At 38.3% G+C, this 26,395-nt stretch overlaps 2 protein-coding genes across 5 annotated transcripts in view; one reads left to right on the top strand and one right to left on the bottom strand.

Moving 5' to 3' along the window:
- The window catches only part of LOC144966441 (uncharacterized), a 24,451-nt gene extending 7,872 nt beyond the window's left edge, over window positions 1–16,579 (bottom strand). The window contains exons 1-8 of one of the 2 annotated variants that reach the window (XM_078902961.1): window positions 16,372–16,579; window positions 8,998–9,279; window positions 7,516–7,608; window positions 5,599–5,821; window positions 3,552–3,673; window positions 1,977–2,158; window positions 660–801; window positions 150–173 (exon numbers count right to left, since the gene is read on the bottom strand). In XM_078902961.1, the coding sequence (XP_078759087.1) occupies window positions 150–173; window positions 660–801; window positions 1,977–2,158; window positions 3,552–3,673; window positions 5,599–5,821; window positions 7,516–7,608; window positions 8,998–9,279; window positions 16,372–16,432 (1,129 nt within the window). In that variant the 5' untranslated portion in view covers window positions 16,433–16,579. The remainder of the gene's footprint in view (window positions 1–149; window positions 174–659; window positions 802–1,976; window positions 2,159–3,551; window positions 3,674–5,598; window positions 5,822–7,515; window positions 7,609–8,997; window positions 9,280–16,371) is intronic. The other variant, XM_078902962.1, reaches the window with a different exon arrangement.
- On the top strand, window positions 9,212–26,395 carry LOC144966442 (uncharacterized). Of its 3 annotated transcripts, XM_078902964.1 has the most exons (3): window positions 9,212–9,334; window positions 24,408–24,530; window positions 26,141–26,395. In XM_078902964.1, exons 1-3 carry the CDS (start codon window positions 9,258–9,260, stop codon window positions 26,271–26,273), a joined length of 333 nt encoding a protein of 110 aa, XP_078759090.1. In that variant the 5' UTR covers window positions 9,212–9,257; the 3' UTR covers window positions 26,274–26,395. The 3 variants fall into 3 exon arrangements, 2 of the variants coding, with proteins under 2 accessions (XP_078759090.1, XP_078759089.1); XR_013644222.1 differs by lacking the exon at window positions 9,212–9,334 and having other exon boundaries at window positions 24,045–24,537; XM_078902963.1 differs by lacking the exon at window positions 9,212–9,334 and having other exon boundaries at window positions 24,046–24,530.

The following is a 26,395-nucleotide window of genomic DNA, read 5'->3' as shown; positions in this document are numbered from 1 at the left end:
TGTTAACAATATTATATACTTATATTCCAACTTTGTTAGACCTGTCACGCTTATTAAATGTGTTAACAAAAATTTAGCCCAACAACACAGACAAAAGATTAGCGAGTTAGCAGGGTAAAGATATTGCAAAAATTGAGTAATTAGGTTACCATTCCCACTTTTCGTAACTGGAGCTGAAGAAAAACAACACGAAGCTTTTATATTTTAAGTGACAAGCAAAGCAAATTAAAAGTCTGTAATATGTCAGTACGATGAATCTTAAAGCAATACAATATAAATATTACACGAGAATGAGATACATAGATATATGATTAAAAGTTATATCTTTATATCAAATAATTGGTAGTATAAATATAAAAAGCCATGTGTTAATGAGCGACCTCTGTAAGGTCTGATTACTGGCGACCAGTGGCATTGTACTTCTGACAAAACCTTGATTTTTGGAAGAGAAAAAGCTTGGTTATGCACTGAGGGAACACCTTGGGATTGTGTGTAGATCAGTTTCAGTTTAAGCTGGGATATCTCCAACAAAATGAATTAGAAAATGAATCAGAACTTATTAAAAAATTATTTTATAGAAAAAGAAGAGGAGGAGGAGGAAGTGGAGGGGAAGAAGAAGGAGAGGAAGCTGGAGACAGATGTATTAAAATTTTGCCTACCTTCCTTCATATGCAATCGTACACTTTCTTTACTTTTGTGACCGCCTGCCATGTAAACCACAATGTAATAATTTTTATTAAAATACTCCTGCTCGGCCTTGTGCAAATCCAGTGCAACCACTGCTACATCTGGAGAAACATTCTGGAAAATACAGATGGAAGCAATGTTAACAAATGACGAGAATCAATGTGTACTTTTCAAAAAAAAAGGGAAAATAATCCAGAGATAAAAGCCTTTAGAAATAAAACAAGATGGGAGGAGTACGTTTACTGCTTTTGTTTGTTTGGGCAAAACTAAATTAAAACATACGTTGATCTGAAACAGGCAACAAATAAAGCATCTGTAGATCGGGTTCTTTTTAAAAATACAAATTTCAAGGGAAAATATTGGTATTAATCCAAAATACATGGTTCACCAATTGCTCATTTTAAACCAGAGTATGGAGCAAGAATGTGAGTAAAGACCACTCTCCAAGGACTCAACTTTGTGCTACCCACAGAATGACTCGAACCAGGGACTGACAGGTCCAAAGGGCAAGTGTCATTCCACAAGACCATAAAGAAGCTGTTTGGTGCGGCTCTGTGGTCTACTGGTATGACACTCATCTTCAGATCGGAAGGTCCTGGCTTCGAGTCCCATACAGTAGTTGAGCCGTTGGAAAAGGCTCTTTAATCACATTCTCTCGCTGTACTCAGGTGTAAAATCGAGCCCGTGGCCATTAACAGCGTTATCTCTGTCCGAAAAGAATAAAATTGTAAAATCGTCTAACAGGCAACAAGTCTCATCCTACATGTTAAGTGTTGCTGTTGGCTAGTAACCCCATGCCCATGTAAAGTGCTTTGAGCACATTTAGTGGATATTGCGCTAAATAGAAAAGGTCAATTTTTTTTTTTTTTTTTTTTTTTTGGGGGGGGGGGGGGGGGGGGGGGGGGGTTACAGCTCAAGTCTGGACTTACTTACTTACCCAAGATAACAAAATCAGTTAAGAGCTGAACTATGAACTATGTTTTGAAAACAATGCATGAAAAGGTAAAGGAAAATTAAGTTTGTAAGACTTTGAATGTAAGTCATCAAATCCAAATTAAGGATCCAGCCACCCTCAGAATTTTTGTACCAAAAGGTATGCCAGTTTTACTAAAATAGAAAAAAAAAAAAAGACATATAATAAGCCAAAATATAACTATGAAATCATGGCATAGGTTGGATTAGACAAAGAATTAAAATACTATTGCCAAACATATACATACAAAAGCTGAAACTACGAAAGAAAAATTGGAAGCCAACGTAGCCCAGTTCATATTGAAAAATGTACACACCGATACAGTGACTTGAATGTTTTTGGGATGATCAGCACCAGCTTTGATAACATCTAGTGTATCTCCCAGTTGATAACCATATCCAGTAACTTCCAAACCAGTGTGGTTTACTGTGCAGTAAAGGACAGGGTTGGCTTGTCCCAGGTGTGCTTCAGAATCATTGCAGGATACAATTGGATCATCTGGAAATAACAATAAGAATTGTACAGCGTGACAAAAGGTAAATAGTTGCCTTTCAGCAAAATGGCGTCCTGGTAAATAAAGTAGGCGGAAAACTTGAAAATAATAATTCTTCCAAATCCTACTTTACTGAGTGATTATACAATTTAAAACAAATGTATAAAAAAGAAGCATGCATTTCTGAAGCCTACTCAGAGTAAATGGATTTAAGATAAATAATGATTAAGTATATGTAGCAAACATAGGTGGGAGCAAAAAATCTCAAAAAGCCTGCAGACCGAGCAATTTAGACAAATTTTCTGTGAAAGCCTGCAGCCAATAGTTTTGCTTTTTTTTTTTATGTAAAGACAACATAACTCACACATAGGCACAATGAATTAATCAGCCTTAACCGTGGCAGCATCATAGACCTATTTTGGCTACACAAATCAAACCAAAGTCAAAAGGGGAAAAGGGTTAATGAAATTTGGCTCTTATCAAAATATATTTGGTAGATTTAATTTTATAGAGTCTGAAAGTAGGATACTCGCTAGGTATCTCATTTGAAAAAAATACGATGAACAATATTTTCTACTTTATCATAATCTTTTTAATTTAGGAAGATATTATATTCGCAACAGTGATGATATTGGCAATTTGTCCAAAGGAAGGAAACTGTATCAATCCATATCTCAAACTCAAACAAAATAAACTATCTGAGTTATGTTATATCTTACTATTACTACTACTATTACTGTACATCCACTCTTATCAATAGACTTAAATTTACTTTTTGTAAACATTTAATGAAGTGTCCTTTCTACAAAACAATTTTCAATGCCAACATCATAACTCTTTCAGCGCCATTGGCCGTACTGTGCCGCCAGAGCGGAATCTGGAAAGCCAAAAATAATAATGTAATCCAATCCTACTTTCTACAAAAGTACTATAAATTGAACAATGGTATCATTTCTTTCATCAGAACATTAAATTGGCCCTAGGGGGAATATTTTTATTGAGATTTTGCGCCAAATTTGAATGCCGCTTTGACTTAGCTTGTCATTCTCATGCTGCCTCAATCAGGTGTCAGCCATTTTGTGATGGAAATGGGAATATAGCCTCAGCACCGAAAGAGATAAGGAGGAAGACCATTTGTGAACTAGTGATGTGTAGACACACACAGTCTTTTTTATTTATTTTTTAAGACAACAATAAAGGGCGACAATTTTCTAAATATTTCTTTTAATATCCACTGTGACTTGTGTTCTTTAAAAATTTGTAACATTATTCCACTTCACCAGTAAAGAAAATTTAAATTATAGAGAGCAAGATGAATTGGATTGTCTTCAAGGAAATCACTTTATAATTAAGACAAGATTAGGCCCTATGTAAAATGTATTGTTGGAGCCTACTCACAAATATTGACTTGGATTTTAAGCTTAATAGTTTTCGGTTGTCCTGTAGAATCCCGTGCTTGGCAAACAAACTCCTGACCAGAGTTATTGACCATAACATTCACGTCTGCAGAGAGTTCTGATCTGTTTGATAGAAAATGGCCAATATTTTGTTATTTATAGTATAGGGGGGAAAGTGGGGAGAAGTGGACAGTGGGATGAAGTGAAAACCCCCTCATAAACAATTAACAATGGACGATTTGGATGCAAACCCTTCGTCTGCATAATAATACAAAGAAATCGTCTTAATAAATAATCAGAATGTAGTGAGAATAGCATCAAGCATGTGCTCTCCATTTTGGATAGAGCTTGAATGAAACAAAAGCCTGGTGTGCCAGAAAGATAGGCGTGATACAGAGTGTTCTTATTTACATCCAGAGATGCCAACTTAAAATTTGGCTCACGGGAATTCCAGACACCACTCAGAGAAATTTCCCCAAACACGAAAATTTGGAAAGTATTTGGCATTGTGTTTTTATATCCTATAATTCTAAATTGATAGCTAATTAGAACTATACGACAAGTAAACACAATGCCGAATACCATCCCATCCAAAGTCCCTTTATTTCAAATGGAGTAAAGCTCCAAAACATAATGGTGGTGGTTGTAGTAGTGGTGGTAGTGAAGATGATGGTGATGATAATGATGATGTGGTAGTTGTAATGATGATGTGGTGGTTGTAGTGATGATGTGGTGGTGGTGGTTGTAGTAGTTGTGGTAGTGATGATGTGGCAGTGGTGGTGGTTGTAGTAGTAGTGGTAGAGATGATGGGGGACGTTTGATTTAGTAGTGGTTGTGATGATATGTTATAGTGGAGGTTGTAGTAGCAAAGGTAATGATGATGCTGTGGTGGCGGTGGTTGTTGTAGTCATGATAGTGATGATGATGTGGTTGTGGTGGTGGTAGTAGTTGTGGTAGTGATTATGATGTGGTGGTAGAGGTGTTGGGGGGAGGGGAGTGGTATAACCTTGGAGCAATATGACCTCACCCAAACTTGACAGAAGTTAGAAATTGCAAGTTTGTGTATTTGAAAAGATGAAAATCTTGTCATTAAGTTGCAACTCTTTGCACCCAAGATAATCATGACTGCGAGTATGGTGAGAAAATAATAATTTTTCATAATTCTAAGAGGTTGTTAACAATAGTTGAGATCTATATGTATAACATAACATGGCATAGGGCGAAATAGAATAAAATCCCTTGAAGGCCCTTAATATTAATTGTAATGCTAGAAATCTATTGATTGAAAGATTACAATAATGAAACACGTGGGAAGATAGTATATCAACTTAAATGTACGCATGTATGTGTGATGGACAAACATATATCTTTAACCGTGACATGGAAAGCACACACACACACACTCATACATCCATACATATAGAAGATAACCATAATAAGGTAACAATACATAATATTTATATACAAGATTGAAAGCCATGTCAACAGCAGTGCAAACAAGTATTATTCGTCATAAATAAATCTCTCTTCATATAATTCCCTGTCTACAAACACCTTGAAATAATCCATAGATTTTGCATTCTTTGTTTCAAATTTCAAATTGTTCCATTTCTGGACAATACGATTACCGAACCAGTTTTGTCTTATGTTTGTTTTGCATCTAGTGACAAAAATCTTAAACTTGCCCCCTCTAGTAAAAGTAACATTAGAATATGAAAAAAAAAATCAGAAAAGTCTATCCTATCCAGACCATGAACCACTCTAAAAACCTGAATTAAATCCCCACGAATTCTTCTATATTTCAAACTTGGTAAGTCAAAAAATTCTAACCTTTCCTTATAAGATAAATACTGTATGGCATAAATCTTTTTGGTGGCTCTCCTCCGTACACTTTCACAGTTCATTTGTAACCCAATTCAGAATTGGGGAACAAGGTAGAGTGTCTTTTATATAATATGATGAGATCCAATTATGTCTTTCAAGAAAATTCAGAAAAAATTGACTGGGACAAGTGGTCATGTTTTTTACATATTTATTATATAACTTACTTGAACAACCTTCCATCTGCTTCTTCAATTTGTTCAATTACAGGTTTGTCATGTTCCATCATTTTTTCATTGAAAAAAAGATGGATGTCTTCAGTGCCAGGGTTGCTACCTTCAGCAATACAAGCTAATTTATAGCTTCCATGGTCAATTGCGAGAGGGTCTGATGGGGAATCCTCAACAGCATCATATTCTCCAAGCTTCAACTTCAAGGATGACATGGGCCCTAAAGATTTGAAAGCATGACAAATTTGTAATTGAAATTGCTATGTAAAAAATGGAACTGGAACCAAAAAAATAAAACAAAAAAATGAATTGATGTTGAATTCATTAGAATTTTGGTTCATAATATCGAAGAGAAATCCTCAGGCAAATGACATTTGAAATTGAATGCATTATATTGTGGTATTCTGACCTGTCTATGCTGCTTATTGAATTTTCATCTGATCCATAATACCTTAAGGGGCGGTTTGGGTCTTTTCTTAAAAAAATGTAATTACCTATATTGGGGGGGAGGGGGGGGGTTTAATCATTTTGTATCGTCATTAAAGGTTAAAAAACAACATTTTTGGTGAAAAATATAAATTATCTGTGTTAATAACCGTTTTGCAACCTAATTTGGGGGTCTGGCATAAAAAAAAAAATACAATCTTCCACAAAAACTAATGAAGGAATGACCTCTATATTCTTCCCTCTTATCAACATTGTACCATGGTGGTTCGCCATAGAGAGATTTTACGGCTTTAGCTTATGGATTTTCCTAATAATTAGACCCAAATCGCCCCTTAAGTGAGACTTCCCTCAGTGGTATCTTCTTTTTTCTTTTTCTTCAAAACTTAATATGATGCATATACAATAGCCATCACCTAATTAACTACTACTACTACTAGTACTACTACTACTACCAATTTAGTTATAAATTCACTATTCTAGGTTTAGTTTATCCTGAAATAATACCGTTTTGAGATGGGGGAGGGGGGTCACACATTATATTATATTATAGTCTTTGTTGGTTAATAGGTTCTCGTGCCAATTAGTAGGTACAATTTCAGGCCCCCGGAACACATTGTGAGATCTTTTTTTTTTCATTACACATAATAAAAAGAATATACATTATCCCCATTGCGATGAAAAGGAATGGAACCATCCTGTGTCTTTAAACAAACAAATGGGTCAGTTGATTTAAAACAAGTCCACCTCAACCCATTCCCTTTCATTCGGTAGGTAATCTGTTATACTTCAGACATTTAACAATCATAGAGAACAAATAATTAATGAGAGCCCAGGTTATGATGCAATGGTTTTTCTTTGTTTTAAACAAGGCATACTGTTGTGAGTTATCGTGGGTGGAACGTGATTCATGTCTTCCGATTCACTTTGCCTATTTTTCGGGACAGAGGTATATTGACAGTTGCATATAAATAAAAATGTGTGGACATGAGACAGGGTCTGGAATGCAGCTTTATTGATTTGCACTGAATCATTATTAAAGCTCTTACAGACATTTATCATTGGTAAACTGGCCAAGCATTACAATTTTATTGTAATTTTACGATATTGAGACGACATTACGTGATTAAGACTTTACCTGCGCGTTTTGCACAGGTGGTCGGGCATATTCAACTCGGAGCATGGAAAGGCAACTTTCTCTTTATTTTTGGACTGCTTACTATTTTTTGTCCTAAATTACTATTTTGGGGGGCTCCAATTACTATTTTATGAATTTTTTTTTTGGCAAGTCTGCATTGGGTGGAGGGGAGAGGGGTAAAAATTGTTTGATGCAGATCTGAAATTGTTCCGATTTACCAGTTGAAGGTGGAAGAAGAGGAAATGGAGGGGAGGGAAGAAGAGAAAGATGAGAGAGGAGGAGGAGGTGAAGGAGACAAGTCGGCACAAGAAATAAATTGTTGAGTGTCTCACTGTGAACAAGAAGTTCCTTTTCATCAGAAGTGATGGAAGCGCCATCTTTAGGCTTTAAATGACATTTGTAGAATCCATCATCACCGCTCCTCACTGCAGGTAAATACATTTAGAAAAACTCACAATGATAAATAAGAAACAAATCAATCAATAAACAAATATATGAATAAATAAATTAATATAATAATAAAATTTCCTTAATTAAATTTCGCAGACATTTGGTATATCTCAATCTAGAGAAACGTCAAAGGTGCGTCAGCTGCAGTGCAGTGCTGCAATGAGAACAATAGGGGCCATGTTTCTTGCTCATTAAAGGCAGGTTCCCAGGATAGAAGCCCAATAATGCCATGTCCACTCACCAATCTGAGCATCTTTGTGGTCCTGTGGAAAGACAATCGCCTTTGAATCTATCATGTAGAACTCTTGTTTAAGTTCTGCTCTGGGTGATACATTGTTAATTACTTGGAAAAATCTCTTTTCTCACCCAGGTGTAAAATGAGTATGGCAACGGCCTACTTTCACTTATATAATATATATGTATTGTAGATACTGTGCCAAATAAAATCTGGCTGATTTATTTTTTTAAATTTAAATTTCTCCCAATATCTCTCCGTTATCAGGAAATCCAAATTATGAAAGAATTTTTTTTTTTAATGAGCTCTTTATAATTTTAAGGCTAGCACTATTCAGTATCTGAAACTGAATAGTGGTTTTGCACTATTCAGTATCTGAATATTAAAAGCGAGTCCCAACATGTCCGGTGGTAGACTTCACAAGCATAGATACTATCTAAGATAGGGACTTGTATCAGTCTAAAGTCATGGATTTTCTGGCCTCCTCGCTCATACATAATATGCATAATATGATATAATTGTATTGAATCACATGTTTATAATTAACTGTATACACGTATATGTAAAAAAAAAAAAATTATTTTAATTTAAAACAATTAACACCGAAAGTGCACTTTACTAAAATATTACTATCTAAAGATTATAAAACGTGAGAAGAGAAAATAGATCCAATCCACGAAAATGCGAAAATCAATAGACTTGATACCCCAGTCTTGAATTAAGACACAAACACAAAAGTCTGATTGAGCACTACACCAGTATACAGGTAGTAATCCAATGTGAGAACACACATTCCAAGTCCAGTAACCAATCGATGATGTAATCCATTTTCTTCTTTTTATCAAGGACATCTATGTATTTGAAAATCCATGAGCATAATCAAGATTCAAATTCCCTACTTAACATACAGACTGAAATCAAATTGTTAAGACGTTAAAGAGCACAGCCAGACAGTCAGTCAGTCAAGTTCAGTACACACACACACACACTCTCTCTCTCTCTCTCTCTCTCTCTCTCTCTCTCTCTCTCTCTCTCTCTATATATATATATATATATATATATATATATATATATATATATATATATTTAGCAAGAAAAGGGGTTTCCTTTATATCAAAACCAAACCTACCTTTTAAGAATTTGAACTCAAAAATCAGGTTATTTTCGTCCACCTCTTTCACCCCTTTTTCATAAAATTCCGGGGAACCCTCTAGAAGAGTAGTTGATGTAGCAAGAGTGGTCTCCTTCTTCGTAGCGGGGTTCGTATGGACTAAACTAACCTGGTTTTCAAACAGAAATATTAGCTTGCGATTAAGATGACATCTGAAGATAACATCCGTGGCCCCGTCCAGGACATCAACTCTTGAGGCATTTTCAAATTTTAATTCTATGGGATCTAACCCTAGGGAAGCTGAAATAGAAAGAAAGAGAAAAAAAAAAGGGGAAAAAAGTTATCATCAGGGAAGGTAGGTATACATTGAGAAACCTCATAAGCGATTTTAGTGTCCTTACTGCGTATTTTCTACCGTGGCCTATGTGTGCGCGGAGTAACAACCAAACGCGTTCTCTTAAGCCCATCTCACCCCGCCTTTTAGCTGTCCCTGATGTTAACAAAATAAAGCAATCCATGCTGCACTTGTTGAACTTATTTAGACGTCTATATTCACAAACCGTTTTCTTAAAATCCAATAAAATATGTTTTTTTGGAGGGGGGGGGGGGGTCTTTTTTTTTTTGGATTAGCTACTTCTATACAGATGATTAGCATTGGCATTGTTATATTCAACTGGATTTTTATTGCTGTTATGTATAATATTCGATTGTTTATAGGCATATTAATTGATTGTTGAGCATGACATTGATAAACTCCACCGAGACTAAAACCATTGAAATTTACTACATGTAGTCTGATGTGGAAATAGACTTAAATTTGTTATTACCGCACGTGCGACACATTTAGGTCATTTCAGAGTCACTAAAAATGAAGAAAATGTGATAGTGAAAAAAATACTATAATTTCAAAATAAAGGTAGAAACACAAGAAAATAGACAAAAAATACTGATTCAAATAGAGAACATGAGTAGATTCCAAGAGCATTGTTTGAGATCACCTAAGTCTCAACCAGACGCCTGCAAAGGATCCCACTGAGAGGAATACTCAAATGCTTACAGAATACATACAAAACAGAAAACATAACCAACAATACATAACAGAGAACTGATTTACAAGGAGAAAAAATAATCTCCCCAAAACTAAACATTTGAATGTTTCTCTCTCTCTCTCTCTCTCTCTCTCTCTCTCTCTCTCTCTCTCTCTCTCTCTCTCTCTCTCTCTCTCTCTCTCTCTCTCTCTCTCTCTCTCTCTCAGCTAAGGACTCCAGTAAGGGCCAGGAGAAAACCTAGCAATCCCATTACAAGTCAAAGACAGAAATAAGGGTATAGAAGACACACCACGTAACCTCCTGCCCACCATAGAAATAAAAAGGCCACCACACCCATGAAAAAGGACTTGGATCTTGATCATGGTTTAAAAGTTGGCTTGGTTGAAAACAGCAAATCGAGAGTTCAGTCTGATGTTTGAGATAAACAAGCGCAATCGCAATGTCAACATTCAATGGTGTTCTGCCATAATTATAATAACAACCGTTCAACAAATAAAGATATTATGTCTTTTTTTTTCTCGATTTTCTAAAGATAAGGAAATGTGTAGAAAGCAAGAAGGGACAATTTGATGAAAAGGACAGCAATCGAGTCAGCTGTACTCTGACGAAATGATTTGGACCCACTTCATTTTGAAGATTCTAAATTTGCAACACAGCAAAATGGACGAGCTTATATATCTAAAACAAGGCAAAGTCATCTCTACTATATTTGATGTGGATCAAATAAAACTAGACCAAGTTTTGTAATGTGGAGATAGTAAGGTATTTGTCGAGCCACTTTCTTTAACAGATCAAATATTCTTTAACAGATCAAATAAAACAAGGCCAAGTTTTGTAATGTGGAGATAGGTATTTGTCGAGCCACTTTCTTTAACTTACTTCAGTCATGTCTGAGAAAGCCAAATATCAGAGAATAATTTCATCATAAGTTGTATTGAATTGTCCCAACCTAAAAAGTGGGGGGCCTAATTATGGAACTTTTAATTTTGCTGTCAATTTGTTCATTACAACTCGCATCCGTCATGAAATAAACCTGAAAAATGTAACAACGGCCAACGCAACAACAAAAAATGCACAAAGAAACAAAAAGTTTTATCAAAATATACATTATATCATGGATGCTTGTTACAAGACCAACAACACCAGCAGATAAAGATGGAATGAAATAGACGTCACTTCACTCAGCTCTTTGTTATTGCTTTTAGTCAATTTTTTTGTGAGTAGTCCTCACCAAGCTCCAGCAATCAGACTATAAACGTGAAATGTTACACATATTATTATTGTGCGTGGGTACGTTATATCTAGTTGGCGGGTGTTACATAACGCATAGTATCCATTCTCCACTTCTCTGAGAACAAAAAAAAAATTTTTTTAATAATGCAATATCTTATATTCTTCGGAGAGAACATTTTTTTAAAAACTGACACTTCTTTTGAATATGCTTGAAATTGAATGGTAAGCTTTTTTTATCTACGATTTTACCGATAAGCAAAGTATTAAACGAATAGCGTAACTGAAACAAAGCCACTGCTCGTCGGTCTACCGCGCGCACATGACGGTCGATACGTGTGAAGACATGACAGATGGGATTGCGATTGTTCTATGCATGTTTACTCTTAATTATATATTTTTTAAAACATTCATTAAAAATAGAGCAGCTCTGTCATGAGCAAGAGACAAAAATGGTGCCTGATTAAAAATGGTGGATGTACGATTCTGGTTTAGGTAACAATCATTGGCGATGTTCACGCTTCTAAATATCTGGTTACATTGCCTAATAAATTGAGCTTTTCCGTTTAGAAGGTTTTTCTTCTTTTTCTTTTTTTTTGGGGGGTCTACATTCAGTTTCTCTATATTATATGATGATCTGACCCTTTTAAAAAAGGCCGTTTAAAGAAAAACAAAGGGTTGATGTCGTCATTTGTCATTGTCTTAAAAGCGGGTAGTAAAATATTGCCCATGGAAATGAAGCGCCCGACCTTGGTATATATATTGTGGTGGTGAGAAATATTTGGTATAGAGAAGTGCCAAATAAAAACAGGGAATAAAAACATTGCGGTGTCGGAGCCAAACTCCAAAATCCAACTGACACGGCACCATCCACCTGGCTGAGAGAGAGAGAGAGAGAGAGAGAGAGAGAGAGAGAGAGAGAGAGAGAGAGAGAGAGAGAGAGAGAGAGAGAAAGAGATCAGCGAGCAGTCGCACTAGCCATTGAGCCATCCTCAAAAATGGCTCTCAAATTTACCGTGCGAAGATAGAGGCAGTTTTAATGGATATGATAGGTGATGGTACCAGTGATCATGATGTGGAGGTGGTGGTATTGATGTTTGAGCTATGGTGGTCGTAGTATGGATGATGTTGTGGTAGTGCTAAAGGCGTTTGTAGTGGTTGCGGTAGTAATAATACAGTAGTAGCAGGGATGCCACCTGGCTGACTGGTGTAAAAAAAAAAAAAGCCTGAAAATATTTCCTCCCTGAAGGATATCAAATTGAATGAAATATAAACATCTGAACACAAGACATAATATGTACACTGATAATAATGCTCAAGGGAAAGAATATCTAGGTTCAAAAACCATATATGAGTAAAACATATCAAGCAATAAAATATATTATAATCCGTTATAGCATAACATAAAGTTATTGAATGTGGAACGGTTAGTTTGCCCCCCCCCCCCCCCCTCCCCTACTAGCCTTCATGAACCCATGTTGACTAGTTCCTTCCAAACAGATTTGTTTTGATATTGAAGTTGGAATATTTTTCATACAAATTTTAAAACCAGTTCTTTAAAAGGTTTGTTAGTTAATCATTTTTCTCTGACTTTTTTATTTTTTCTATTCTGTTCTTTCTTTTTGTGAGTAAAAAATTGTTATCCATTTTAATTTTGTGGGGTAGAATTTTTTTTATCCGATTTCTGTTAGTTCAAGAACCAATAATCTGAAAAATTCTAAAAATCCAGGTTTTGGGCTAAAGCCATAGCCCTACTATAATACTCTTTTAGTACGCCATGGCTTAAGCCCGAAATAGGACATCCCTGTAGTGGCTATGATAATGAAGTTTTTTGAGGGTAGCAGTAGAGATGATCCTGTAGTGATAGCGGTGATTATGTTATGATTAATTGTAGTAATGGTGAGATAAACTTATGTTTTTGTTTGTTTCTTTTTTCAGGGTTTTAGGGCACTTTTAGGTCATATCAGTAAAAAAAAGAAAATGGAATAGTCAAAATATTCTAGAATTAACAATCAAAGCACCCAAGGAAAAGCAATGGGAATTTGGTTCAAATAGAGACAGATGTAGGTTCCATGAGCATACCATCAACGTACTTAGTTTGAGTCTCATCCAGACACCAGCACAGGATCCCACTAACTATCTATGCACATGTTCATTTATTATAATACATTTTTTCCAATTTTGAAAAGTAGCAAAAATCTATAGGATTGAGTGAGTTAACGAGTTTTGGAAATCCAGCCTTCCGATATGTTTGTCTATAATGGCATTTTCATATATCTTGTAAAATTATTGCTAAGGTAAATGGCAGTTACCGTTGAATGGTTCGTACAATATGGATTATAATTATGTTGTAAAATTATTCAAATGTTACAAACACCAGGGGAGATAAATTTAAGATATTTGTTGAAAGATGTAAATCGTCTCTAAGGTAAAATACCCTAATTCAAAGAACTAGCAATATGGAATAATCGAAAGTTTTGAGACAAAAAAATTTAAAGGTGGACATGTCAAATGAATGTATCTACATAGCGAAAAATATACCACGAATATTGATTCTGATTTGTGTATTAGATATCTAATAATTCAAATTATCAATGAATGTTGGTTATAATAACTTTGAAAAATTGTATCTATAGATGAAAGTTTCACAGAGCATTTAAAATTTAAAGGGTTTTAAAACCTATTAGCTCTTAAACGATATGATACAAGCTTTTATATAAAACATCTTAAGAGCAACTACACAAGGACAGCTGAGTAAAAGATAACTGAGTTTATACGATGAATAAAAAGATAATTTAATGGTTATCTCCCTTGTTAAACTGATCTCTCCCTCCAATATTTTGACCCCAGCATTATACTGCAATTTTATTCACAACAGATGAACAAAGTAAACAATTCAATGCATTAAAACAGATTGTAAAAGAACCAAAGCAAAATAGCAATGATCAAAAGATCAGTAGAGAAAGTGTAGTGTAGGCTAGCCCCTGATCACAAGATCAGGTAGGGAAATGCATTAGATCAGTTGTGAACTAGACATTCAGTGACTGGAAAGACTCGGCGACAGGCCAGTGGCCTCATCAAGCGACGTCGATACCTTCTACTCTATTCTATTCTAAAACAAAAATTAATAAAACAATAAAAACTTCCAAGTCTTAACCGTGCTAATATGTATATACATTCCAAGATTACAAAACACCACCATGCATGAAAATAGTCAGTCAGTCCATTATCTTAACTTGTAGATAATAGCAGTTGGTTCTCTTAAAGATAACACTGGGAATAGGAACAAAAGCGACGTGATGATTGATTATAACAATGATAGTAGTATTCAGCAACTAGCCTAAGAGTAACAGTAGCTTTTGTAGCATTAATAGTAGCGCCTCAATGGAAGTTATAGTGTGGTAGTAGTAGTAGTAGCAGTAGTAGTAGTAGTAGTAGTAGTAGTAGTAGTAGTAGTAGTAGTAGTAGTAGTAGTAGTAGTAGTAGTGTAGTAGTAGTAGTAGTAGTAGTAGTAGTAGTAGTAGTAGTAGTAGTAGTAGTAGTAGTAGTAGTAGTAGTAGTAGAAATAGTAGTAGTAGTAGTAGGTAATAATGTTTGTAGCAGTGGTTGTGGTCTATTGGTGGTAGGAATAGATGTAGAGACTCTGAGCTCTGAATGGAAAGGTGGAATAAACACCAATTTTGTTGACCATCAACTTTTACTTGTAGTTTGTAGTTTTGTAGCTAGGGCCTACCCAATTTTCAACTTGTAAACCTGCAAAGTCAAAATGTAGGCATTGCTTCAATCAAAGATTCCACAGATCCCACAATGGGAATAAGTCTAGATCTGAATTTAAAACATCATTGGACCTTGGACTTGATACTGATACTGACAATTTGTCAATCAACGCCAATGTTTGTTTGTTTGTTTGTTTTTATGCGGCAATATGATACTCGATAGCATTGAAGACCAACCAAATGTGTTAATGAACAGGTGGTGGGAGAGGGGGGGCGGGGGGTATGGATAAAAATGAGTACCTGTCACTATCACAAATGTTTTAAATCACAACTGAGACTGAGACATTGATGTAAATGGACGAAATAAGACTGTTAGTATTAACTCTCTCTCTCTCTCTCTCTCTCTCTCTCACTCACTCACACACACACACATTCTTATTCTCTCTCCCTCTTTCTCCATTTGTATTTCGGCTTGTTTTTCTCTCCTTGCTCTCTCCCATAGTTTGATAGCTACCAATTAAAAAGCTTATCCAATTCCGATAAAAGTCCCCTTCCATTTTAACGTTAATTATCATCTTATATCTAAAATATTTATTATATCAGTAATATCAGCAAATTATCACAAAATCGAATGATATTCCAGTTCACAAAATTTGCAAAAGAGCAATCTTTCTAGTCTGTACACGAAGCTTCTAACCCGTCTGTTTAACCTTCGAAAAAAATTAGGGAAAAATAGGGCGTCGACTGAATATTATTTTTAAGTAATATACTAGACCCTAATACTAGATAGATCTAGATAGTAATTATAAAAAAAAAAAGTGAACGGTGATTATTTAACCCTGGGCCTGTTAATAATAATAATCACTCAAATGGCTATGATAAAAAACTTCAGTTATCTTCAACTTTCATATCTTTTATCTTTAGATGAAAACAGCTTATTAGATATGAAAGTAATAGCGACATATCAACTTGTGAAATCAAAGTCGAGATAGCATAGCCTGGCTATAGCTAGAGGCGGGAAACCAAAGCTAAAAGAGAAGGAGTAGGAGGGACGAATACGGTTCGAATTCAGATTAACTTGTATCCTACTTCTACTGCTACTAAAAGATCTTGTTTAAATCACCCCGAATTAGGGCTATTTATCAGCTTGAATAGCAATTACATATTTTGTAATTTCTTAAATAAAATAGGCATGTTTGTGTAAAAGCTGCACTGTATGCGGAAGCACAAGAAGGTTTAAGTAAGTTACCTAAAAGTTTTAAACGATTATCATGGCGTTATCCACAGAAAATGAATGTCGACATTCAACAGGTGTCGTGATCGATTTCGTGACGTCAAAGAAAAGCTAGCGCAAAAACTATATAATTATAATTCAGGAATATTTAGGTTATACTTACATGCAAATATTGTGATAAAACACAGTGAAATGTATAAAATATCCATTTTTGAATTTATCATAAAAGTAAAATCCTTCAACGCGCGCTCTCCTCAACCAAGGTAGGCCGGTGTAGTCACTGTGTGGTGTCAAATTGGCTAAACCTCTCTCGTCGCTCTCCCGAAATCAACGCTTCGACTCAGTGTGACCGGTCTGGTTTCCCCTCGCCAACCCCTCTGTCTTTCCAAAGATTCGCGGTTGCGCCGTGTTTTCTAAAAACACAAGGAAAGGGTGGGGGATGGGGGGATGGAGAACACGAGTCTTCTTTTCACCCCCCCCCCCCTCCCCCCCCCCCCTAAATGAGGCGCCCCCCCCCCCCCACCTCATCTCAACCAAATTCGGGAAAGATAATATAATCAATTAAGTTTCTAAACACTGGGGAAAAAATCCATTCGTAGAATCATATAATTATTATGCAAGTGTACTCAGTAATAAAAATGAAGGAAAATACGCACGTAAGCGCCTATGTTCAACCAGTTAAACAAGTGGGTTTTGATAGCTTGTTTAACAGCAAAAGTAGCAGGAAACTAGGCCGCGAAGTAGTAGTGGTAGTGGTAGTAGTAGTAGTAGTAGTAGTAGTAGTAGTAGTAGTAGTAGTAGTAGTAGTAGTAGTAGTTGTTGTTGTTGTAGTAGTAGTAGTAGTAGTAGTAGTAGTAGTAGTAGTAGTAGTAGTAGTAGGCCCCGTGTGGTCTCCGGGGTCCCTCAACTGAGAGGGAAAAGAATTGAGCCACCGTAAGCTCATGCGTGTCGTAGAAGGCGACTAAAAGAGCCATTCTGGTTTGGTGGTAACCAACGAAAAACCACACGACTGGTGAGAGAAAAATGGAGAGACACAGTCGCTCCACAGACCCCCCACACCCCAGCCCTTTTTATGAGAATGGCTTCATTCACCCATTTTGCTATTTTTCTTGTCCTGGCAATCATCCCCAAACTTTTTCTCCCCCCAAATCCCAAGAACGTAGTATATAAAAGATGTTTTGAGGAATGACGGTTTCAGTTTAAAGAGAGCAAGGGAAGGCGATGGCATAGCACAAATCCCACCCCCTTTTACCATATTTGAGCTATGATTTCCATTCCATACCCCATTTCCCCAATGATTCCAAATTTCCCTTCCTTATCAAAATTGAGTTGCCAGGACAGAGAGAGAGAAAGAACGGAGGAAAACAAGCCTTCTTAACTGTCTTCTATCCCCCAGTATCTCTATACCCTGTACCGTTGAAATAGGTTCAACGAGGAGATATTCCTTTCCAAATCCTGCACAGCAGGCACCTTTCTGCTGAGGGTGCGCAGTTCCGAGAGGACCCCGATAAGGAGGAGCTATTGATCCTGGAGGCTGAGGGGGGTTCACCTTGCGAGGTGTTTCTACCCCAACACTCCTCTTTGGCTTGACGCTTCTCTAAAGACGGGTGGGTAGCCTACCTTGTAGATGGCCCGAGCTACCCAACGCAGAGATGCCAAACCTATTTTTTGGCACTCCCCTCCATTTAGGCAAAGAGATTGGAAGGACTAGATTTAAAACCATATCTAGTTCCTGTCCCCCATGAAATTTCTTTTTAATCATGGTTTGTCATCTCTGAATCAGCAGTCAGTCTTTGTGCAACGCAAAGATTAGGGTCAATCCGAGAGAAAGGCCTGGAGGCGGGACGTCCCCCAACTCCACCCCTCGAGTCCTTTTTTTTTTTTTTATTTTTTTTTTTTCCCAAGGACCATGGAAGGACAAGAGGAGGCCAGACTTGAGGAGTATAGCTTCGGTGAGTGCCTTACCCCCCAAGTGTGGGACTGAGCCGTGCTAGTGGGCACAATATAGCCGGGTTGAATAAAAATTTATATATATCATGGCCAAAAATATGAAAAACTCTCCCCTTAAAGCCCCACCCCAGACAGGTAAAAAAAAGAAAGATAACTGCCCCGATGACTCTTGATGACTTACCAGGAATGGCAACCCCAAAATTCTCGCCGTTCCTGGTAATTCAGCCGAATGAGGAAAACATCAAACTGAACACTTTGAGTATCTTCACCATCAGCAAGGCACTCAAAGCAAATGGCGCCGGTACACCAAAGGCAGTGAACAGGAACAACTCTGGCACTTTAATGATACAAGTGCAGGGTCGACAAGAGAGTGAGAACCTCTTGAAATGTACCAGATTCTCTGACATCCCAGTCACCGTTGAGGCTCACAGGAGCCTCAATAGGTCAAAAGGTGTCATAAGAAGCAGAGATCTGGTAGGCTGTTCGGAGCAGGAGATGGTTGAGGAACTGGAGGGTGTTGTCGAAGCTCGGCGGGTTAGCATCCGCCGCGGCGACAGCACAATCCAGACCAACACCTGGATCCTGACTTTTGACAGCCCGAGACCCCCGTCGAGAATAAGAATTGAATACCTCGACTTGGAGGTTCGGCCTTACGTCCCGAACCCCATGAGATGTTTTAACTGCCACCGGTACGGCCATACTAAAACAAACTGCCGCCGTAAAGCTACATGCCCCCGCTGCGGCAAAGAAGACCACAATGAGGAAAACTGCAAAGTGGACCCTTGTTGTCTGAACTGCCAAGGCAAGCATGCAGCACATTCGAAAGATTGTCCTAAGTGGCAAGAAGAAAAGGCAATCTTGACATACAGAGCCACTTACGGCGGTACGTTTGCTCAGGCAAAAGCAGTGATCTGCCCCCCTCGGCAGGTCGCTGCTTCTGCCAAGAGTTATGCAGAAGTTGCCAGGGCTGCTGGTAATAACCAAAACAGCCATGGCAAAATCGCACAGACTAGAAAAGACAGTCCTCAAAAGAAAAAGCCATCAAGACCTAAAAACAAGGTCGCAAATGTGTCAAAAAATCTTTTTGACACATTGGAGGTTCAAGATGTGGAACCTGCAGCCCCCTCCACATCCACCTCCAAGGCGACCTCCACCCCCCCTCCTTCCCCAAACAAAAAAATTCTCCCCCTCATGGGCGTGGATGTTGGACCCACCCCCCATCTCCATTCCCGTGAGCCCTCTCTATCCCCCCAAAAACAAAACTCCACCCCTTCCCAGAATATGGAGCCACCAACACCAGTCGGGGGATCCACAAATCCCCCTGAGGGGCCTCAAAGCCCCAAAAAATCTAAGAACCCAGAGGGACCTAAAAATCCCAAGGGTTCAAAAAAACTCAGCCCTAAAAAAACCGAGAGGCCCTCCACAGGGCCTCCTTCTCCTATGGAAGTCTCTCCTCCTAGGAGAATAAAAGTAAAAGGGTTGAAGGCAGGCATACTGCCTAACCTCCCCACAAAAAATTAGGATACCTAGTCAGACAAGATTAATTTCCTGGAACATCAGAGGGATCAGATCAAATAGAACAGAATTGGACCTCCTCCTCCAGAGGAATCCTGATGTAGTCTGTCTGCAGGAAACAAAATTACCAGCAGACGACTACACAGTAAAAGGATATACGGCCAATCATCTGATTCACTCTGATGGCCAGATAGCGTGTGGGGGAGTTTCAATTCTCACGAAGAAGAGCACCCCCCACCGCTTGATACCAATGAAAACAAATCTACAGGCAATAGCAGTGAGAGTGACATTGCACAGACCAATCACCATCTGCTCTGTGTACATCCCACCAGATCATCGCCTCCAGTCTGCCGAGCTAGAGGGAGTTCTAAACCAACTCCCCCCTCCCTATGTGATAATGGGAGATTTCAATGCTCACAGTCCTCTCTGGGGAAACACAGACACAAACCAGAGGGGAAAGGCAGTGGAGGCTTTCATAATGAAAATGGATGTATACTTGGCAAACGGTCTCGAGGCAACACGGGTAAATATTCACAATCTTACCACGTCTGCCATCGATCTCACTTTCTGTGATCCTACATTAGCTCCAGAGCTCTCCTGGACTGTGATCGATGACGATCACGGTTCTGACCATTTTCCAGTCTGCCTCGACATCACACCCCGACTTCAAGGGCCCCACAGCCCAAACGTTGGAGTGTTCGGCGAGCAGATTGGGAAACTTTCTCACAGGAGTGTCACAGACTCCTTACGACAGAGGTGGACAGCTATGACAAATTCAAAAATATTTTAACAAATATCTGCAGCTCGACAATACCAACAACCTCTGGTAGACCGAGAAAACACAATCCCTGGTTTACAGAGGAATGTCGAGCGGCCCTACGGGAGAAGAAAAAAGCATACAGGAAAGCGATGAGATTCCCAATCCCTGAGAATTTCACAACATTTAGGAAATTACGAGCAAAGTGTAGGAAGATCTTCCGAGAAAACAAACGGAGATCCTTCCAAAACTTTGTCTCCAAAATAAATAGCCAGACACCCCTAAATAGGGTGTGGAAGATGTCACGGAAACTGAAGGGATCTGATAGTGATTCACTAAATCACTTGACACGTCCCGATGGATCCGTGGCTGAAACAGAACAAGACATTGCCAACACTCTGGCCGAGAGGCTGGCGCACAGCTCCTCGTCTGCACACCACACACCACAATTTCTGCGCCATAAACAAAACGCAGAAAACACACCAATAAACTTTACATCTACAAACACCGAAGACTACAACAAACCATTTACACTTGAGGAGTTGGGTGCCTGCCTCCGTGACACAAATGTCACAGCACCGGGTCCTGACAACATCAGTTATGAAATACTCCGACATCTTCCACAAGATAGTCTGGTTGTCCTTTTGAATATCTATAACAAGATATGGACAACACAGACTTTTCCACCTAGTTGAAATCTGGCCACTGTGATTCCAATCCCAAAACCTGGGAAAGACCATTCGGACGCTTCAAACTACCGACCAATCTCCCTCACCAGCTGCCTATGCAAGCTGATGGAGAAAATGGTCAACAAGCGTCTGATGTTCTACTTGGAACACAACAACTCCCTCTCCGACCTCCAATGTGGCTTTCGAAAGAACAGATCAACTGTTGATCACCTTGTTCGACTAGAGAGCTTCATTCGTGAGGCCTTTGCCAAAGGTGAGCACTTGGTAGCAATCTTCTTTGACCTTGAGAAGGCCTTTGACACAACTTGGAAATTCGGAATCCTCAAAGATCTGCACAATCTTGGTCTGCGAGGAAACCTTCCAATGTTTGTCAGAGCATTTTTAAACAACAGATCCTTTCAGGTCAAAGCAGGATCCACCTTTTCTGATCCATTTGATCAGGAAGAGGAGTTCCACAGGGTAGCATTCTGTCTCCCATTCTGTTTGAGATTAAAATAAACTCAATAGTGAATGCAATGAGACAGAATGTTGACTGTTCCTTATATGTTGATGACTTTCTTGTATGCTATCGAAGTAAATCGAGTATGGACACCATTGAGAGACAGTTACAACTCCAACTAAACAAACTGTCGGAGTGGGCAAATCTCAATGGTTTCTCCTTCTCCCCATCAAAAACAGTAGCTGTCCACTTCTGCCGAAAACGCACCTGCATTAGACAGCCTGACCTTTATCTCAACAATTCCAGAATTGAGGTAAAGGACGAAGCCCGATTCCTGGGTTTGATCTTTGATAGGAAACTAAATTTCCTCGCCCATATCAAAGATCTCAGACTGCGATGCATGAAAGCAATGAGAATAATGAGAGTTCTGTCGAGCATGGAATGGGGTTCGGACACAAACACTCTTCTAAAGATATACCGAACCCTTATTCGATCAAAACTGGACTACGCATCTTTTGTATACGGCTCTGCAAAACCATCCTACTTAGGCATGCTGGACCCAATTCATCATCAGGGACTGCGCTTGGCACTCGGGGCTTTCCGCACTTCTCCAGTGGCAAGCCTTTATGCTGAGGCAGATGAGCCACCTCTCCATCTCAGGAGGAAAAAACTGGCTCTCCAGTATGTTACTAAGGTCACATCGCTACACGACAACCCAGCACACAAACATGTACACTACACGGATAGGACACTAGAAGAAAAATTTCGCAAGCGCCCAAAAATGACACCACCATTAGGTTGCAGAATAAAAAAAGACATCGCAGACATGAACATCAGTCTAGATAGGATACATCCATACGTCCAGGCAAAGACACCACCATGGTCCATACATAGACCAAACATAAATTTGGACCTAACAAAACTGGAAAAATCACAAACAGACCCACATATTTACAAACAGACACTAAAAGCAATATTACAAACATACAAAAACCATACTCACATATTTACGGATGGTTCAAAGAGCGCAGATGCAGTAGGATGTGCCTATCACTCATCGGAAGGCACAGGATCACTTCGCCTGGATAGAAATGTTTCGATCTTTACAGCGGAATCGAGAGCAATCCTAAATGCTCTCCGTTTGGCTGAGAGATCGAATAAAAATAAATTCTTGATCTTGTCTGACTCGCTGTCCGTACTTAAGGGGATCTCAAATTTTTATTGCACCGATCCAAGACTCATAAGTATCTTGGAAGGTGCAAATAAATTATTTATTAAGAAAAAGAAAGTTTGTTTTCTCTGGGTACCTAGTCATGTGGGTATCCAGGGGAACGAAGAAGCGGATCGACTGGCAAAAGAGGCGGTGAGCCAAGAATTACAAGAGGGCAGTAAAATCCCACACGCGGATTTAAAGATCAATATAAAAAAACATGTCCGAAAGGAATGGGAACGATCCTGGAGTCGAGATGTACATAACAAATTAAAACAAATTAAAAGTGACCTCGGCCCCAGACCCAACTCGGGGCTAAAAAGAAGAGACGAGGTAAAAATAACTCGACTCCGGATCGGACATACTGCCCTCACTCACCGTTTCCTTCTGGAGAGGGATGAAAAACCCCTCTGCAGAACATGTAACTGTGACCTGACAGTTCAACACATTTTAATTGAATGTACAGAATTAGAACAGATAAGGTCACAACATTATGATAACAGAGACTTGAAGTCTCTGTTCCAGTCGGTCGATCCGCTTTCAATTTTAAAATATCTGCAGGAATGTGAACTCCTGCAGAAATTGTAAATAGATATTTTTACTTAACAAACATGTAACTATTATGATTTTATAAAGATTTTATTACAACAGTACACGTTTTGATCAGCTGTGGCCCCTCGGGCCGATAAAAGATTGATGAAAGACAGAAACGGGCGCTTAAATGACCTAAATAGTGTCGAAAGCGCCGTTAAACACCTAAAAACAAACAAAACAGTAGTAGTAGTAGTAGTAGTAGTAGTAGTAGTAGTAGTAGTAGTAGTAGTAGCAGTAGTTGTAATAGTAGAAGTTGTTGCTGTTGTTGTTGTATCAGAGTAGTAGCAGCAGAGCAGCAGCAGTTGTAGTAGTAGTAGTAGTAGTAGTAGTAGTAGTAGTAGTAGTAGTAGTAGTAGTAGTAATAGTAGTAGTAGTCATTGTTGTTGTTCGCAGAGTCCCAGGTTTAAGAGATTTTGTCAAGATGAGGGTCAATTAACAGATCGAAAAATTGAAAGACCAGTGTTCTGTCCAAATTTTTAAATACACGTTTTTTTTTTTTCCAGAGTACAGCAGTTAATTGGTTAAGAGTTTCTTGTGATTTTTTATCGGTTCGGTTGAATAACCTTTAGAAGGTTAAACTAGTGCGTTCTCTCTTCACGGTAAGGCCTCATTGACTCATCGTGATTTGGTGACTGCTACGCTAGTCAAACGCAAATTATTAATTATACTCGTATGGGCAATACCAAGTAGGTTATGTCACTAACTGGGAAGGATCCTTGTACTTGGAAATTCCACGAACTTTCGATTTTCCTGCTCTACGTAAATAAACATTGGACTAGTTTGGAGTTTTTAAAACTGTATGCTTATTTTAATGATCGGTGTGATTCGTATGTGAAATTGATGGGCTATAATAATTTCCTTTCTGGTTAAAATAAAAAAAAAACAAAAAAACAAAAAAAAAAAAAAACATGAATTATAATAAAAGACGAAAGGAGAAGCCACCTTCTGGTGGCAAACCCGAGCGTGTCAAATTTTTTACCTGTCGCAGGTCAATCCGTCATTTCCGCCTGCCGATTCCCATCCACACCCTCCATTCTACCAACAGGTCGACCCCCACGAGTAAAGCCAGCGGAGGACCGTCCGTTCGCTCATATTTGGATCATCCTCTACAGTGGCATATGTCAAACAGCCTCTATAGATGTCGCTGCAAACAGCCAAAGCAGTCAGTGTGAGTGGTATGTATGTATGGTGTATGTGTGCATGTATGGATGGATGGATGGATTGATGTCACCTTCACAAGTGGAATATCGACAGAGCATTTACCGCCCATTACTATCACAACAGCAATATGTTAACTGGGTTGACACGCAATTACCTCCCCTAACGAAGGATGGAAACTTCTCACCTACGTGAGAGAAAACTCTAATCCACCCGTATCGCTCACACTCAAGCCAATAGATAGTATGCGCTTGGCTAAGAAGCTCATAACATTGCCATCAGGAACCAACACACAAAACTATGTGTAATCTTAAACGTTTATAGTCTGGTTAATACAGTTTAGTGAGAATAGCTCACAAACGCGGATGGCAAAATACAATAACAAAGGCTTGAGTGACGTAATCTTCGTTCTATCTTTACTGGACAATGAAAAATTAGGTGTTAGACATCTGGAAGACACGCCCCTCACTATCCCTCATTGTTGGAAAACAAAGGCACATGGGAATGAACACAGGTCGCGCTAGCATTATAAAACATGCACCTTACGATACATTCTCTTCCACAAAAATATCTTATTAGAACGGACATATTTTATGCTGTTCAGTGGTGCGATATTCATCAATAAGGGGTGAGTGGGTTACACTGATTTATTTTTCTTAAGTTTCTTTCTGATCTACAGGTTGTATCAACAACTTTTTCTGCATACTTTTACCTCTCTATACCTGTGATGTTGATATGCATGGTATCATTATGACTTGGTTACATGTAATTTGATCATACGTTACAATATCATTGTTCTTCTAGTTTGTTTGGCTAGTGCAGTCTGGTAATTCATGTAGCCAAAGCACCTATCATTAGTTTACTTCATGCTATATGGGCGTTAGCATTATAATAATGCACACATAAGGGCACAGAAGTCCCGTAGACAGGAAGACCAAGGAAGTTTACCACGGAGAAATCTGACGGCCTGTTTTTATTTGTGTGGCGCTCTGAGAAAACCGGGTCAAAGTCGCTGAGAATGTAACGCAGATACAAGCAAAAACAGCTCGATGGATTTTATTTGGCTATTTTGGGTTTATGGTAGAAATCGAAAGACCATCATATTAACTTTCGATTCACCAAGTATAAAGCCATAAAGTGGCTTCTAAATACTTTTAAAATCGTTTTTAATAAACCTACTTCTTTGTCTAAGGATGACGGTAACAACCAAAACCCTAGTTCAAAATATGATTTTAAACTTCCAAGTTTCGGGCTTCATTTTCATTATCCTTTCGATCACAAACCTCATCTGTTTGGTATCATTCGAAAGGTCGTGAACTCAGCTGTTGAATGGGTTATAGTGCGCATGAATTTACTACGAATTCCATTCCCACGATGTTTTGCGCATGAGGAGACTCTCGTTACACGAGAAGCGAAAGTAGTTCTCTTTTCCTATCACCTCATACGCACAAAAATAACAAATAATGTGTTTTAATTACTACGTAGCATCACATTGAACATTTACCAATATATTTGATATCTTTTTTCACGTTCTCGTGTATTTTAAATTTAAAACTGTCGTAGCTTTGTGATCCGAGCGGCAACTTTCGCTTCGAAACTTGTAATTTTATATCAAACCAGACTTCAATCCCTTCCTAGTATGGACATAAGAAGAGCTGTCCAACCTCCCACCAATGTTTCAGACGGCACCCCTACAACCAAGACTGAGAGTTCGGCTAAGACCTCAGCTGCCTGTCACCAAGCTAAGAGTTAAACAATAAGAATATATTGTTTGTTTGTTTTTGTTTTTGTTAGTGTCCCTTGATGAAAATGAAACATTTAAATCCGTACCATACTATTTAAAACAGAATAAATCCGACTTACTTTTATTGTCAA

The sequence above is a fragment of the Berghia stephanieae genome, chromosome 2 (genome assembly GCF_034508935.2).
Source record: "Berghia stephanieae isolate SIO BIC M18660-M18661 chromosome 2, UCSD_Bste_1.3, whole genome shotgun sequence".
Taxonomy (NCBI): Eukaryota; Metazoa; Mollusca; class Gastropoda; order Nudibranchia; family Aeolidiidae; genus Berghia; species Berghia stephanieae.
Note: the sequence above shows the minus strand (reverse complement) of the source record. Positions and strands in the feature narration are given on the sequence as shown.